Source organism: Apteryx mantelli, chromosome 1 (genome assembly GCF_036417845.1).
Source record: "Apteryx mantelli isolate bAptMan1 chromosome 1, bAptMan1.hap1, whole genome shotgun sequence".
Lineage (NCBI taxonomy): Eukaryota > Metazoa > Chordata > Aves > Apterygiformes > Apterygidae > Apteryx > Apteryx mantelli.
The window spans coordinates 135304634-135319984 of NC_089978.1; the positions used below are offsets into that span (position 1 = coordinate 135304634).

A 15351-nucleotide genomic window follows, 5' to 3' on the forward strand; every position below is an offset into this window, starting at 1 on the left:
GTTGCCTCACGCACAAACACTCAAACACAGATGCAAACTGGTCTCTCTAGCGGCTGGTTCACACTTGTGACCTTACCAGTAGCCAAACTTCAGGTCCCAAGGTAGCTGGCTTGGATCTCCTGCTCTCTCCAGCGGTTGACTGTCCAGCCTTCCCAGCATCTGGCCCAGACTTATGGCCACTCCAGTACGTGGCTCCCAAGCCTCTTATCCTATTCCCCAGCTACTGTGCCTTGACGTTCACTAGTGATTATGCACTTAAACACCCATACAGTATGTATGCAGCCTCTCCAGGTACTGGCACCCCAGACCTGTGTGCCACGTGAACTGTGGCCCCCACTCCAGTTCCTGGCACTTAGACCTCCATACACACATGCAGAGAGACTAGAGAGTTCCTTCACCCAGAAAAATAACTAGAAGTGGAGTTTAATAAGACAGGACAGACAGCACTGATCAGATGCAGGACATAGCCTGACAAACATACTGACCAGCAACCTGCTTACTTGCAGCTAGCCCTTTTTATTCCCTTTTCTCCCTTTGTTTTCCCCTGCTGCTTCCTCTCCTTGATGATTCCCTTTTCCTGCATTTGGTCCTTCCCTTACACAACAACCCATAAGTGTTGTACAATCCCCAAATGCTCTTCCCCTGCCTCCCATAAGTAGTTCCACACCCATGTGGGCAGTAACTCCCCCTCAGTCTGCAAGGTGATTCAGAGAGCATCTCCCATTGACTAAACTTGATGGGTTTCACAGGCAGATAATGGAGCTGATAGCACTCCTGCGATAGCGCTGGGAGGAGGTGGGTCAGGGTGCTTCTCCTTTCAGCTGTCATTGTCTTTCTGTGCACCTTTGTGGCTGTAAATACTGGCCTCTAATCACATAATCTAACATCAACCATTCTGGGAAATTATGCCTAGGAACCAGCAAGAACTCAGAGAAGAAATTAAAATGAAAACAAATACACAAATTTGTTTATTGCTTGCTCATCCTATAGGGAATTTCCAGGCATTTACTGGATAAATTTGCAGAGTCATTAAAGACTGTTCAAAAAACTGGCAAGAGAACAAGAGTAGGGCACAGTAATGTCTGTGTGGTAAGCTTCAATGCTCCTATGCTCCAAAAAATGAGTTTCACAAGCAGTTATGGAGACAGTACCATGCTTAAAACCATAAGACTGAGTAAACATCAAGCACAAACTTTCTGTCTGAGTAGCAATAGTTAAGGCAATGCAAGCAAAAATCAGTACTCCTGACCACTTGGTTCTGGTCTGGTGCAAGTGGATTGTAATAACCCATCTCCCAGTGACACACCAAGCAGACTACAGTCTTGCTGTACTGAAATGTAGTCTTCCATTCATTTAACTGAGGAAAGCTACTCTCCAGGCACAGGAAGTTAAGTAGGAAACTAAACAACTTGAAAAGGAGACCAAGAGGTGGAGAGAGAAAGGCCATTTTCCAATTCATAATACCTCTGGGGGCTGGGTGAAATAGCAACTATACATTTTCTACTGCCTAAACTAACAGTTCTCATGTGCACTTGAACACATATAGAGCAGAGACACATTAATGAAGAAAAATAAAAAATCCAAACACACCCACATTATATGCAAACAGTGACTGGACAGTATAGTTATCCAGAAAGTTTGTTCAGTTTGAGAGGTTCTAACTCAGGAAATGGGGCTTAGTACAGTAACAAGTGGAGCCAGACATACTGCAGCTTTCACTGACAGCAGTGAAAGCACCCCCACATTGGAAAGGGGAGGCATTCCTCAGTCTCCTGATTTCTCACCCACACATTGAGGCACCTCCTTACCATGTGCTGCCAGCTCTTTTGACAGTCTTTATTTGTAAACATACACATTCTTTGGACTGGTTTTCTACTCTGGTGGTCAGCCTGGCTGTCCAGAAAACCACACTGGGAAATAATTCACTTCTGGGGTGGGAAGAGAGAGCTTTTAGAGAAAAGGTAGAAAAGCTACAGGAGGTTAGCTTTTTCCAGCAACTAGAACAGAGATTCCCAGTATGCTCTGCCTCCACACTTTGAACAGGAAAGAAGACAAAAACCAAGAAAAGGCATCCTGATAATGAGGTGGTAGAAGAAAAAGCAAAGACAGAAGCAGTGCTGAGACAGAGGCTTCCACCTTCTAATGTCAAATAACCGGTCTTGGCTCCATGGAGTACAAGAATGCCCAGCCCCACCCAGCACCTGCCATCAGGCCATTCTTTCTACTTCCACCAGGTGGTGGGGGAGATCTTGTCTTACTCAAGAGCTGTTGCTCCAAGAGTGTTAAAGGAACATAGGTCTTTTGTCCACCTCACTCACAGTCCCCAGCTTGGAATACACTGTGGCCAGGGACATGGTGACTGGAGAAAGGGTGCTTCCTCGGCAGATGCACATAGTGAAGTTTAGGAGTGGTGAATCCTACATGAGGAAAGAACTGCACTGGCAGGGTCTCCATAAGGCAGAGATCTGCCTTGCCAGGCAGAGGAGCAGGACAGTGGTGGGGAGGGGAAGAGTATTGGGTGCAGGGGTCTCATGGGTATGTTCTCTTCAAGCTCCTCAGTGTGCTGTTTTGGCATGAGCAGTATGACATTTCATACACAGTATGTGCCCATCCAGTGGAAAGCAGCCATTCTCATCTGCCTCAATGGACAAGGGCCTCCCACAGTCCTAAAGGGACAAGAAAAAGAAAAACACAGAGCTCAGTGACAGGCAACAGTAGGGTAAATGTGGTCAAGGATTTAAGAAATGCCCTATTAGACCAGGCTAATGGTCCACATAGCCCAGGGTTCTCTCTCTGATGGTGTTAATGGAAGAGGCTATTTTGGGAGAGCATGTGAGCACAGTCCCTTTTGTGATCCATTCCCTTCATGCTCCCCCTGTATAAACAACTTTATATTAGGGATGTTAGAGGGTATAACCCTGCATAGTCCTTGTTCATGGACCTGAGGTCTGTGAATGTCTAATCCTTTTCTGAACCTGCTTCAAAACGTTCCTAGGTAAAAGGGACCTGAGTCAGGGTAGACAAGATCAAAGGTGCCCAGTTGGTGATGCTGGGAATGGGGGGGATGAGAGATATGGGAGGAGTAGGGCCAGGGTTACCTCACACTTGTAACATTTCATGTGGAAATTTTTCTCCAGAGCCACCACACGCACTGTCTCATCTCTTCCAGGCTCTGGCATGATAGGCTCGCTACAGACTGAACAGCGCGGAGCATATTTCCTGCAACACACACAAATGCAGAGACCATGATCACCGTGGTGGCATTGAATGCAGGTTTCTCACTCTGACACAAAAGGACTAGCAGCAGAAGAACAATAAATCACAGAAAGATTTAGGTGGAAAGAGACCTCCACAGGTCTCTAGTCCAACCCCCTGCCCACAGCAGGGCAAACTTGAGAGCTAGATCAGGTTGCTCAGAGCCTTGCCCAGGTGATTTCTGAACATCCCCAAGGCTGCAGATCCCCCAGTCTCCTGGCACCTGCACCAGTGCTGAACCACCTTCAGCAGGGAGAGGTTTTTCTTTATGTCCAGTAAGAATTTCCTTTGCAACTTGTGTCTGTTGCCTCTTGTCCTCCTGTGCTCCTATGAAGAAGTCTGGCTCTGTCTTCTTTACCATCCCACTACTCAGTGGCTGAAGACAACAATTAAGAGCCCCACTTCAGCATCCTCTTCTGCAGGCTGAATGAACTCAGCTCCTTCAACCTCTCCTAGCACATCAGGTGCTCCAGTCCCCATGATCTCTGTAGCCCTTTGCTAGACTGCCTGGAGGTCATCAACATCTCACTTGTACTGTAGGGCTTCACCTGGCAACAGCCTTCCAGACACAGCTTCACTAGTGCTAAATAGAGGTCAATAATCACTTCCCTCACCCTGAAGACTTTACTAATACAGCCCAGTATATGGTTAACCTTCATTGTTACAAGAGCACAGTGCTGACTCATTTTCAACTTGATGCCCAACAGATCGCAGGGACAACCCAGCTCAAGCCAGCTATTTTTGCAGAAAAATTAAACAGGTCTGAAAAAAAATCAACCCTCTTTCAGACACCTCATGCATGGGCTCTCTCCATACCTGTGGTAGTCATCCACACAATGAGGCTGGTTGGCCTGGTCCACAATAAAAGAGGCCCCCTCAAGAGGAGTGTGGCACATCACACAGGTGAAGCACTGAGGATGGTATGAGTTACCAGTGGCTTTCAGCATACGGTCTGTGATGGTCTGTTTGCAGACACTGCACTTTTCCAAGGTCCCCTGGGCCCAAAGGAAACAAGCAAGACACATTAATGCAGTCTCCCACCCCCAGGATACTACACCACAGACAGGTGAAATGAAAGGTGGAAAGGAAAGCAAGAGATATCAGCCACAGTGAGCTCAGCTCTCTCCAACAGCCCTCATCCTAGTTACTCACAGCATAGCAGTCCTCGCAGAAGGGCTTCTCATCCACATTGTAGAACTGTTGCCCCTGCAGCTGCTTCTCACATTTGAAGCAGGTGAAGCACTCCACATGGAAAAGGCAGTCCAGGGCTCTCACAGCTGGCTGGGTTCGTGATAGGGGCTTCCGGCAGAAGCCACAGAGCTCTGCCAGTGGAAGGAGAGAGGGATAAGAGAGAGGAAAACCCACCACAGTCTTGGTCTTGCTGCTGTCCACTGAGGTAACACACCAGAAGTAGTGGCTTCTGCTGGGTGTGGGTGCTCCATATCCTTCATTAGCTTCAGAGTCAACATCTCCAGCTCTTCTACCTCCTTCATGGTCAGAGAAGAATTTCCCCTAGGGGGATCTGCATTGGAGCCTGTGGGTCTACGCTGCAGGAAGGAGAGACATTCAATCCCAAAGGACACATATGGACAGGCCCCCTCCTACCATGTCCCTAATAAACCTATTTCTCTCTCCTTTACACTTCCTCTCTCTATGGAACAATCTGCCATCCACTATGCCTATTTCTTTCTACCTTTACATAAAGCTATGTCCCCTTCCACCACTGTGCCTAGTTCAAAAAGGTAATGAAAGGTGCCCTCTTTCAGATGGAGAACAACTCTCCCTAGCCAGGGACAGACCCTTCATCCTTTTCCTCCAACCTCACCCCCCGTGACGCTGTGCTTGTCCAAAGACACTGGTCCCATGGCTCTACCCTTACCGTGTATTTTGCAGCAGCAGGCTGTTCTGCAGGACGTGGCTTCTCCTGCACTTGGGGTCTTTCCCACTGCTGGGCATAGGTGAAACTGGGAGGCTGTGGCCGTGAGGAGGGACCTACAGGTGAAGGGGCTGTGAACTGAGTCTGAAGGGAGGTAGGATATCTTGTAGAGTTTGGGAGAGCTGTGGGAATGCTGGCACCTGGTTTGGACCCAGACTTAGGAAAGTCAGCAACAGGAGGTGGGGTGTATTTAGGGGTAGGCTGAGCAGGAGGGAGAGAGGGGGGTGGAGGGACTGGTGCTGGGGGCTCTTTGTGCTGCTGTGGGGCTGCCCATGGGGCTGGGGCAGGGACCGCATCCACTCCAAGGGTCTTGGAAGATAAGTTTCCACTTGACTTTGGAGTGAACTTGGAGGGAAAGGAACGAGGAGGATCTTTGGGTGCAGATGAGATTTCCACATGGCCTTTTGGGGCAGACAGTTTCTCCAGAGAGCCCATGGATCCTGGAGATACCTGTAAATGGAAGAACCAGAAAGAAACAGGCAGTCATCGACAAGGAGGAAGAAAAAACATGCCATCTACAGCAGTAAGTCAGTAACTATCCCAGACCCATGATAAGAGCTCCCACACTGCTACATATTTAGCAGTTCTGACAAGTTGCAAGATCCATGCTTTCCGGTCCTTCAGGTAGGCTTTCTCATTATGGTTTATCTAGACATTTGAATCTTCAGTAGAACCCTTCTCAACTACCTCCATTTGGCAAACCCATCATTTCTCCTTCAACCTGCAACACACTCTGGAGAGCAGCTCACCCGGGACTTGAAGGGGTCGTTCTTCTCCATGTCATCCAACATTAAGGACAGTGAGTCAATCTCAAGATCAATGCTGCTCATCTTGCCACGTACCTATACCACCATCCATGAGGAAAGAGGGAGCAGAGCATATTACAGGAACAGCCACAGACCCAGGTGTATGCCCTACAACAACAGACTTTGACACCTAGGGCTGCGGTACAGATCTTCTCCTAGTCTTGAAAGGATATCAAATGGGCAAAGATGAACAGGGCACAATCACCACGGTCTACAAGTAGCAGGGAATGTACAGCTTGAAGAGACTCACAGAAAGATTTAGATGGAAGGATGCCTCTGGAGGTCTCTATTCCCCTGCTCACAGTAGGGTTAACTCCAAATCTAAATCAGGTTGCTCAGGGCCTTGTCCAGGTGTTTTCTGAATATCTCCAAGGATGCAGATTCCCCAGCCTCTCTTGGCACCTGTGTCATGTGAATCACCCTTAGAGAAGAACAGGCTTTTCTTCCGTCCAATAGGAACTTCCTGTACTACAACTTGTGTCCATTGTCTCTTGTTCTCCTGCTGTGCCCCAGTAAGAATCTGGCTCTGTCTTCTCTCTTAACCCTCCTTTAGGTATTGAAGGCTGCAGCTGGATCCCTACCTCAGCCTTCTCTTCCGTAGGCTGAGCAAATCCAGCTCCCACATCACATACTCCATACAATGATCTCTGTCACCCTTTGCTGGACTGCCTCTAGTTCAATATTCCTCTGTGGGTATTATAATGGGACAGCCACCTGGAAACAATCTTCCAGATGCAGCCTCACTAGTGAGGAAGAGGGGGGGGAATAATCACTTCCCTTGCTCTGCTGACTATACTTTTGCTAATGCAGCCTAGCCTTTGATTGCCCTGCATTGCCACCAGGGTGCATTGCTGGCTCATGTTCAACTTGCTGTTCACCAGGCCTTATCTGCAGGGCTGTTCCCTGGTCATTTGACCCCAGCATCTACTGATGCACAGGGCAGTTCCATCCCAGACACAGGACTTTGGATTTGTCTCTGCTGAACTTCCACAGCTTACTCCACAGCATCTTATGGAAAAGGACAGTGCAGACCATGAGGGGGTGAGTAAACTGGCAGCATTTTCCCAGATCTCAGTGCTTCCTGCTGCTGAATTTAGAGAGTATTGAGAAATTGTCCCAACTCACACATCCAGAGCATCACAAGAAATTACACTTCCCCAGACCTCACTCACCTGTGGGGCAGGTACCTTGCTCACAGGCCCTTCATCAAACATTGGCGGAGGAGGAGAAGGAAAAACGTCTTCTGGGGCTGGGGGAAAAGGCTCTTCAAAGGGCGGTGGGGGTGGGGGAAATGCAGTGTTTGAGGAAAGACTTGCCTCATCTCCTGGAGGGGGAGGAGGTGGCAGCGGCAGCTCTATAGGGAAGAATGAGAATAAAAGCAGGTTTGAATAAGTTCTTACTTAGTCAGTCCCGCAAAGATTCTTGAAAGTATTACAGCAAGGGGTCCCCAGTACCCATAAAGAAGAACTGAACTCCACAGCCTGGCTTTCACCTTGTCCAAGCTACATGCCATCACATAAGCTTTCTGAAACAGCTACTGCAGTTAGTCACTGGAAACAGTTAGCATTGTATACATTCTTGGTTTGGGATATATGCCTTAATGTGCCCTTCCCTACTCCTCCTCTCATCCTTTGGTCCTTAGCATGTGCTTCTCTCACCAGCCAGTGTCTCAGATAGCTGAATCCATAGCAGCACTCGAAAGAATAACAACTGACAACACAAGGGCCAGAAGAACCTATATTATTACGGAGAAACAAGCTGGTACCTTGCAGCTGGCTACTAAGCACTGCAAATAACAAATGGGAAATAAACCAAATCAGATCAACTGCCCCTCATGCATATAGGTGATCTTTGAAGTCACTTCATTTTCTGGAAGATGAAAGCAGCTTTCCTTTTGGAGACTAAAATGTCCCCATGCCTGGTATAGATTAGGACATGAGAAAATTTTCAGACCCCTTTTAAGCAGGCTGAAAAGCATCAGAGTGCCTCCATCTCCTAGAATGAAACTCTATTGCTTCCAGCTACTTGTATTTGCTTTCCACAACACAGTCAAGTACATGTGAATCCTCTTCCCTTCACCATATATGCGAGGAAGGTGTTCTCTTATCATCCAAGCAGCAAAGAATGCTAAAGACAAGCAGACAACTCCTATACTCCTTCTCCTAGATATATGGGAACGCTGCTGTTCCCAGCTAGTCTCAACAAGCAGAAGGGTAAGAGTTCAGCACTACTGCTGCTCTGTGTAAGCCTCTTTAACAGCAGACATCAGATTGTCTCATCTTTATAACCAGCTGTTGACTACAGACTTCAACAGAACTTCTCATCTGTAACCTAAGGGAGAGGATATGGCCTGTTTCAGAAAATGAGAGCTTAAATTTTGTTAGCCAGTGGAATGCATAAACTGCACTGGTATGCGGCACCTCTTTTTGTTTCATAGAATTTCTGCTCATGGGGAAAAAAACATAAATAAGGCTGGTATTTATTTGAAACTACAGTTTTGGATCAAGTTTGTATACATTTGCTTTTCGGTCTATTTAAAAGAAAATTGCTGAAATCAAACCCTGATCTGCTGACACATTGTTTCAAACAGAGGCTCTAAAAGCCTGTTTTATGAATTATTCACACTCACAAAAGTTCCCCATAAAGTTATTGTACCAAATTTATAGAAAGATTGTATTAAACATGGCATTCCTACAGTGATATTAACTCTGCCATCCTGTCATTTAATACAAAGAGACAATTGCTATGGCTTTACATTATACTACTATTTGTTTTTGGAGCAGATAGGAAGGACAGAGAAGGATCGAAGAGTATCAGATGCATTTGTCATCACATGACTGAGTTTTGGTTTTATCTTAAGATGTTTTGCCAGTACAGCTTTGCTGGCAGCCCTTACTCAATGGTGGCATGCAGCTTAAGCCAAATAGTTCTTTTTCTGATCTCTGTCAAGTCAGTTCCTCTATAATACACTTTACAGGGGGATGGAGGAGTGGGGCAACAAAATCCAATCCTCCACCTACACTACTTATTAAACAAAATAATTTTTAACAGCATCTATCAATCAACTTGAGTCCTTCAGTATTTGTGTCAGTTTGAGACCTTCCCACCCACACATCCCTAACCCCCACAGCTATGCTAGTAAAACCTAAAACCTAAGATGGAACCTTGCATTACAGACACAAGATTCTAGCTGAACGCACACAATAGAAAGGTCACCCAAGTCAGCACTTGGGCAATGCTAGGAGACAGAGGCACCAACCCACTGAGGCCCAAGTGACTTGTGCAATGGAAACAATGGCTTAATCATTTGCCTCCTCTGAGTGCAGGACCAGCCTTCCTAACATCACATTAGCTGCCTGCTAATTTAGCACACTAACCTGGCAAACATTAGTGTTGCATGGTCTACACTAGACAGTGAAAGAGAAGACATTTAACACAGCAGTTCCATTATCTGAACATATCTGTCCTGGCTGAGACGCTCACTGATAGGGTCCTGGGGTAACATGCAGTATTAAGCACAAACAACAGGTCCCTGCTGAGATTTCCAGTGGCCCCATGCTGACCTATTCCAACCAGGTGGCTATGCCATCAGGAGCCTTCTGCTCCTTAGAGGTCACAAAGAGGAGTGGTTTATTTATTAAAAAAAAAAAAAAACAAAAAAAACCCCCCACACCACACACTAAAGCAAGAAGTCCCTCTACACAGGAAAACACACCCAACTCAAACTACTAGCAAAAAATATAAAACTCAGCTATATAAACGCTAAGTCTCACTTCCTGTTTATGATAGCTTTCACCCTCTTTTCATGCAATTACTTCTTCTTCCCCACCTCCAGCAGCGAAGATGGCAAGCGCAGAAAAGGATCTCTACAGTCAGAGACAACCAACTTGTGCTGAGATGAATCAACAAGAAGGGGAACAGTGTGATTCATCACCACCAGGGAACAATTTCTCTGCAACATACTTGCTCTCAGACATGCTGGCCAGAATTTGACTGCAGTTACACAATTGTACACTTAGGGAATACCACTAAAAATCCTTTTCATTCCTCCAGCCTTATTAAAACACCAGTGCAATACAGGATCACCTTCCCTGCTCCTTTCTTAATGGAGACACCATGTATTTTGAGACCAAAGATGTTGGAATTATTTTGCCCACTTCACAATCCTTGTATCTCACTCTGGACTCAGCCAGCATCGACAGCAAAACTATCCTTCATTTATAGCAGTTATGCCCCTATTTTCATGTTTAGCCTAGTTACAGGCCACACACCCTGAGCATTTTGAAACATGTTCACATCTGTCATGCCAGATCTCACCTACCTTCTGCCAGCACGAATGTAGAAGCTGAGGGAATTTCCCCCACTTTCCCTATCTGAGCACGCTGGGCACCAGCTCCAGGAAGCTGTGGCAACGATGACTCTGATAGACCCCCAGTCTTGAAGGGGTTCACCTTAGGTTTCGGGGCAACCACAGGTGCAAACTTCTTCTGTGGGTTGTAGAAGGATGGGGTAGAAATGTTGATACTGACTGTGGATGTCATGCGGGTCCCTGGGGCACCTGAGGAGGTCATCTTCTCAGCACCTGCTGGGAGAAATGAGAAGAAACAGATATGAAGTCATCCTTGGGGCAGAGTGGAAATTAATATACAGGAATACGTGAAACAGAGGGATATAGGAGCTTATATCAGGGCAGAGACTAAGGGGCCTGAGCAGAACAGTACTTCCAGGACCAGCACAGGAAAAAGAAAGAACAGAAACTGCAGACAACTCAACCGAACCAGAACACCTTACCATCTCTACTCAGTACAGCATTGATCACAGAGAAGTCCTTGCCAGACACACACTGCCATAGAGAAAACCAAGCTCTTTGTTGAATGAGAAACCCCTATGCATATGCAGGAGAAGAATGAAGCTAGTCTCCAGAAAGTCATCTGCTGAGCCAGCCTGAGTTGCACACCTAACTCCACACACCCTAAGGAGGGCATCCTCACACACACTGTCTCAAGAGTGGAATTAGTATTTCTACTCCCTCCCTCACCTTACAGTGCTACCTGTTTCCTCCTGACCTCATCCCATGACACCCCTGGCAACATCCCCTTCAACCCTTCCAACCATGGCATGTCACCTGCCTCCTCCATCCCACCCCCTTTACCTTGAGCCCCTTGCATGCCAGGGGAGTGCAGGCAGCTGCAACAGAAGCAGAATGAAAGGCAGGCTAAGGGGCTCCCTGGCGTCACACCCCCTGGCACAGCCCTCTGCTATCTTGCTGGCCCCTGTGCCTTGCTCTCCTTCCTGTCACTGGAGTCAGTGACACAGGCTCCCTCTGTCCCTCACTGGCTGAGCCAGCCATGTGCTCCATCTCCACCAGGAAGCAATTCTTAGATGTCTGGCCCACACTTCTGGAGCTGTCCCCCCCCTTCCCCCGCAGCCTCTGCTGCACACACAGCACCTTCAAATCAATCCCTTTTGCTTGCAATCCATACAGTGAGCACTACTGCAGACAGCGCTCAGTTCAGTCACAGCAGAACAGTAAGTGATGCAGCCACAGTCCAGTTGTGTGCAAGGACAGCCTGTGTGATGCAAGAATAGCTCAGCTGAGTGTGCGCGGGGGGTGGGGGGGGGGGAAGGACTCCACTTACTACATGCAGGCATGCAAATCCTCCCTCCTTTCCACCACCAAACTTGAATGGCCAGTGGACAGCCCCACCAAGCCAGCCGCCACAGCAGCCACAGGTCTCATGACAAGAGCCACATTTCTAGGATTCTTGCAGTCCTGGAATCCAGGCCAGAAATCTCATCTGCGCTAAAAATCTCCATGAAGCCAGATGCTTTGTTGTAACCTCCGGCATGCCCATAGCCCTCCTAACATCCAGGCACAACAGTGCTTCCACCAGCACAGGGGCTCTGTGCCAGCAGTTTGAGTTGGCATGTTTGAATCTGCATCCTTCCACAATGCCAGCCTCTCTCACACAGACAATAACAGCTGCTGGGACAGCCTTGGCGCCACAAACATCCACCCACCGCTAATTCACCCATTGCTGCTGAGACCTGCATGTCCAATTCCAAGTACTCAGTTCAGGACGGCAAGATGTAGCTACCTGTAACAAGTACTCTGGATTGCGAGTGTGTGAAGATATAAACCTAATGTTAAGTCCACATTGCTGCCCTTTTTGTTTCTTTTGTGTAGGGCTGGCAAGTTAAACACAGCTTGACAAATTGCGCCGGGCTATTCAGAGTGTAAGAAGAGGCTGCAATAGTGAGCGGCAGCCAAAGATCAGCGCTCAGCATACTCCATATGACCCAGTGTGGAACAGGAACCAAGGCAGAAGGGTAATTAGCCAGCTCTGTCCCCGATCCCTCAGAGTGTCAGGGGATCAGACTTGCACATCAGAAGGAACAGACTCCCTCCCTCAAGCCTGCAGCTTCCATGCAAGCTAGAGTCGTTCTCTCTCTCAAGAAGACCTTCAGCATTTCTTTAGAGGCTCCAACTGATGGAGGCACTTACTCTGTCTTGTACTACCCTGTTCCACTATGGAGTAATGAACCGCTTAGTAGTAGTACTAGTGGAATTAGCTGTCTTATGCTCTTGCCTGCCTGTGATCAGAACATCACAGTGACAGTCACTTCTGATCATGATCTGTACAGGGGTTAGTCAATGCAGAAACAATCTGGGGACATCAGCTGCTTCACAAAAAAAGTGCTGGCTTCGCTACCAGCAGCTGCTATCTCCCTGACCCCAAAGCAGCTCATTTCTCTGTATGCTGTCAGACTTAAGGCCCTTTCTGCTCAGAGCTGTCTCCATGCAGCAGCTGCCCCTGCTCATTCTCACTTCAGTTTGTCTGTCCACCCCCGCACAGACTAGACAGGCTGAGGAAGGCTGGCCTTGCTGAGCTTCCCCCCACTGCCAATACCATCTAAGCCTTAGCAGGAACACACATTTTACATGAGTCTTGTGGCACTGTTTGTAAAACATAGCTGAGAAGGAGAGTCACACAGGCAGACCTAATCTCAAATCCACCTCCTCACATTTTCCCTGAGGGGAGAGATTTTCTTCTTGCTACAACAGCATTTAGATGACTCAAGTGGAGCTATGAAGAAAGGTGTCCCCAAAGAATGCAGTGAGAATACCTAGTTGCTTCATGCACTACTTCTCTCTAGCAGAGAGCAAAGAGATGTACCAGGGCAGAATCAAGCACCACCTCCCTCAGCCAAGTAGGGTCACCTCTTAGAAGGTCCTGTGGTGCATTGGCCACCTGTTGTACACCCAGGCAACTTTGCTTTCCCTACCCCAAGACTTAATTCCAAAAGCTCAGCTCCTTCCTGGGCTAGGGAAAGGAGAAGGAACACAAGGAGCAAGAGCGCTGAGTGTTGTTTTCCAGCTTCCGTTGGCAGAAAGCAATTGTGGCTCAAGCCACACAGGGAGATCTAGTAAAAACCAGTCCTGCACTGTGGTCTCACACTGCATCTGTACTTCCCCAATGCACACCCAACCTCTACTACCAACTTCCTTCCAGTGAAGGGGAACAGAAGGAAAGCTATAGCAAAAATACATATAGGAATATGAAGTGAACAGAGCAAGCAGATTTAAGAGTTATGTTTATTTTCACTCTCTCTTACAGGCTAATTCTGGAAAGTTCTCTCAGCCTGACCAAAAGTTATGAAGCTTCAAAGAGAGCAAAGTCCTACCTTACAGCTTGTGTAGCTGATAGAGCCTGAACAAAACCGGGAGGGGGATGGGGAACATTCAGGGCTCCAAGCCTTTCCACCTACCCTGGGCTTGCCTCTTCCCTAGGCTCTCTCTGTACGAGGGGAAGCGGGTAACCCAAAGCTATACAAACATATTTAAAATGCTAGGAAGTTCCAGAAATTTGCAATCACTTGCTTCTCCACTTTCTCAGGGAGCTCCCAGAAAGACAGAAACTTATAAATTAAACAAATTTCATGCACAAAGACTCCCAGATTCCTCCCTCTTAAGCACATCTGGAAAAAGGCTCCATAGGTGTTTCACTCATCCATATGCACACAAAAGACGGATTGTCCTGACTAAAACCAGGCAACACCCCCTCCCTCTTCCTCGCTGCTAGAGCTCTACAAGAATGTTTAACTGACTCCATTTCACCAGGAGGGAAGAAAACTCACCAGATTCGCACACGCAAACCCCTCAAAGCTGAGCTGCTTTCCGCAGAAGGGCGAGGTAAAAGAAGGGGAGGAGGGAGGGTACGACCATAAATTAGTGCTAAAGTCACCAAGCGACTTTGTACAAGGCAGGCAACTATGCCGGCAGGAGAGGCAGCCTCCGAGCCCCGGTGGGAGTGTCAGGAAGTCAGCATCCCCCCCCCCCCCCCCCGCAAGTGCATTCCGGGCTTGAAGGCAGGATTGCAGACAAAAGCTTTTCTGTAAGCAAAGAGAAGAGACTCACCTTTGGGGACGAGGCTGCGAGGGTACGCAAAGGGAAAACGTCGCCTCTAGGACAACAAGTCACTCCAGCTGGAGGGTGCGCGACTTCGGGAGCGCAACCGCTGCTCCAGGGGGTCGGCGCCCGGCTCCCTCTGCCCCCCTCGCAGAGAGCCAGGAGAAAAAAGGGCTGGGAGAGCTGCTGAGCCCAAACACTTCCTACCAACTCGCAAAAAAGCCTCGCCCAGGCAAAGTTGTTTGACCATATAAGGAGAGAGGCTGTGTGAACAGCTGAGCTCACTCGCTAGGGAATGTGGCAATGAGGTAACGGGGGAATGAGCGCACTGAAAGGGGGACGGGGTTTGCGCAGGCGGCGGTGGGAGCCCTGGGCTGATATCTCATGTACCCCCCTGTGTTTTACACGGAAGGGGTTTTATTTGTATTCCTGGCAGCAATCACGAAGGAGAAATGTTTCTTTGGGTTTTCCCACTCGCCGCTTTACTGTGGCCTCGCAGCGCGGACCTGCGCCCGACGCCTCTCCCGTCGCGTCCCCCCCGCGGGCCACCCACCCCGCGCCCCGACCCGGGCTCGCTTTCTTCGGCTCTCACAAACCCGGCGCTTCTCCCTCTTTCTCTACCTCCAGAGCTACCCCCACCCCATGACTTCACTTCCAGTCGCTGAGCTGGAGTTTAGGAAGAAAATTAGCAGCCCTGGTGAGTCAGGGTCCTTTCTGGCCTCTTGTTCGCATGAACCAGCTGCAAGAGCATCTGACTCACACTCCCTCGATCCTGCAGAAAGTAAAGCAAACCTCAGACAACTCCACAGCACAAAAAAGTGGCTTGTTCTTCTCGTACTGGCTGCAAGGCAAAGACTAAACTCATTTGTTTCAAAGATTAGCCACTCGAACTTTTTCACTGGGTTGCCTGTGCTGCGCTTTGGTTTGATTTCCAGTGTTGGCTG

At 48.2% G+C, this 15351-nt stretch overlaps 1 protein-coding gene across 6 annotated transcripts; it reads right to left on the reverse strand.

Moving 5' to 3' along the window:
• Window positions 1–939: 939 nt before the first annotated feature.
• On the reverse strand, window positions 940–14502 carry ZYX (zyxin). 6 transcript variants are annotated; one of them, XM_013958130.2, is made up of 10 exons: window positions 14417–14502; window positions 10319–10582; window positions 7170–7351; window positions 5941–6033; window positions 5135–5641; window positions 4661–4802; window positions 4408–4577; window positions 4072–4250; window positions 3099–3219; window positions 940–2666 (listed from the first exon to the last, which is right to left on the reverse strand). In XM_013958130.2, the coding sequence occupies exons 2-10, from the start codon at window positions 10566–10568 to the stop codon at window positions 2556–2558; spliced, it is 1755 nt and encodes a 584-aa protein (XP_013813584.1). In that variant the 5' UTR covers window positions 10569–10582; window positions 14417–14502; the 3' UTR covers window positions 940–2555. The 6 variants fall into 6 exon arrangements, with proteins under 6 accessions (XP_013813584.1, XP_067159531.1, XP_067159549.1 ...); XM_067303430.1 differs by having other exon boundaries at window positions 10319–10579; window positions 14417–14496; XM_067303448.1 differs by lacking the exon at window positions 14417–14502 and adding an exon at window positions 14137–14231 and having other exon boundaries at window positions 10319–10579.
• Window positions 14503–15351: the final 849 nt, after the last annotated feature.

Excerpts from the sequence above, each read along its gene's own strand:
- ZYX (XM_013958130.2), bottom strand. The coding sequence starts at position 10,568 with ATGACCTCCTCAGGTGCCCCAGGGACCCGCATGACATCCACAGTCAGT. Across the intron at positions 3,220-4,071 it reads TGTGTGGATGACTACCACAG|GAAATATGCTCCGCGCTGTT; the intron begins GTATGGAGAGAG and ends TGTGTGTTGCAG. Across the intron at positions 2,667-3,098 it reads TGAAATGTTACAAGTGTGAG|GACTGTGGGAGGCCCTTGTC; the intron begins GTAACCCTGGCC and ends TTGTCCCTTTAG.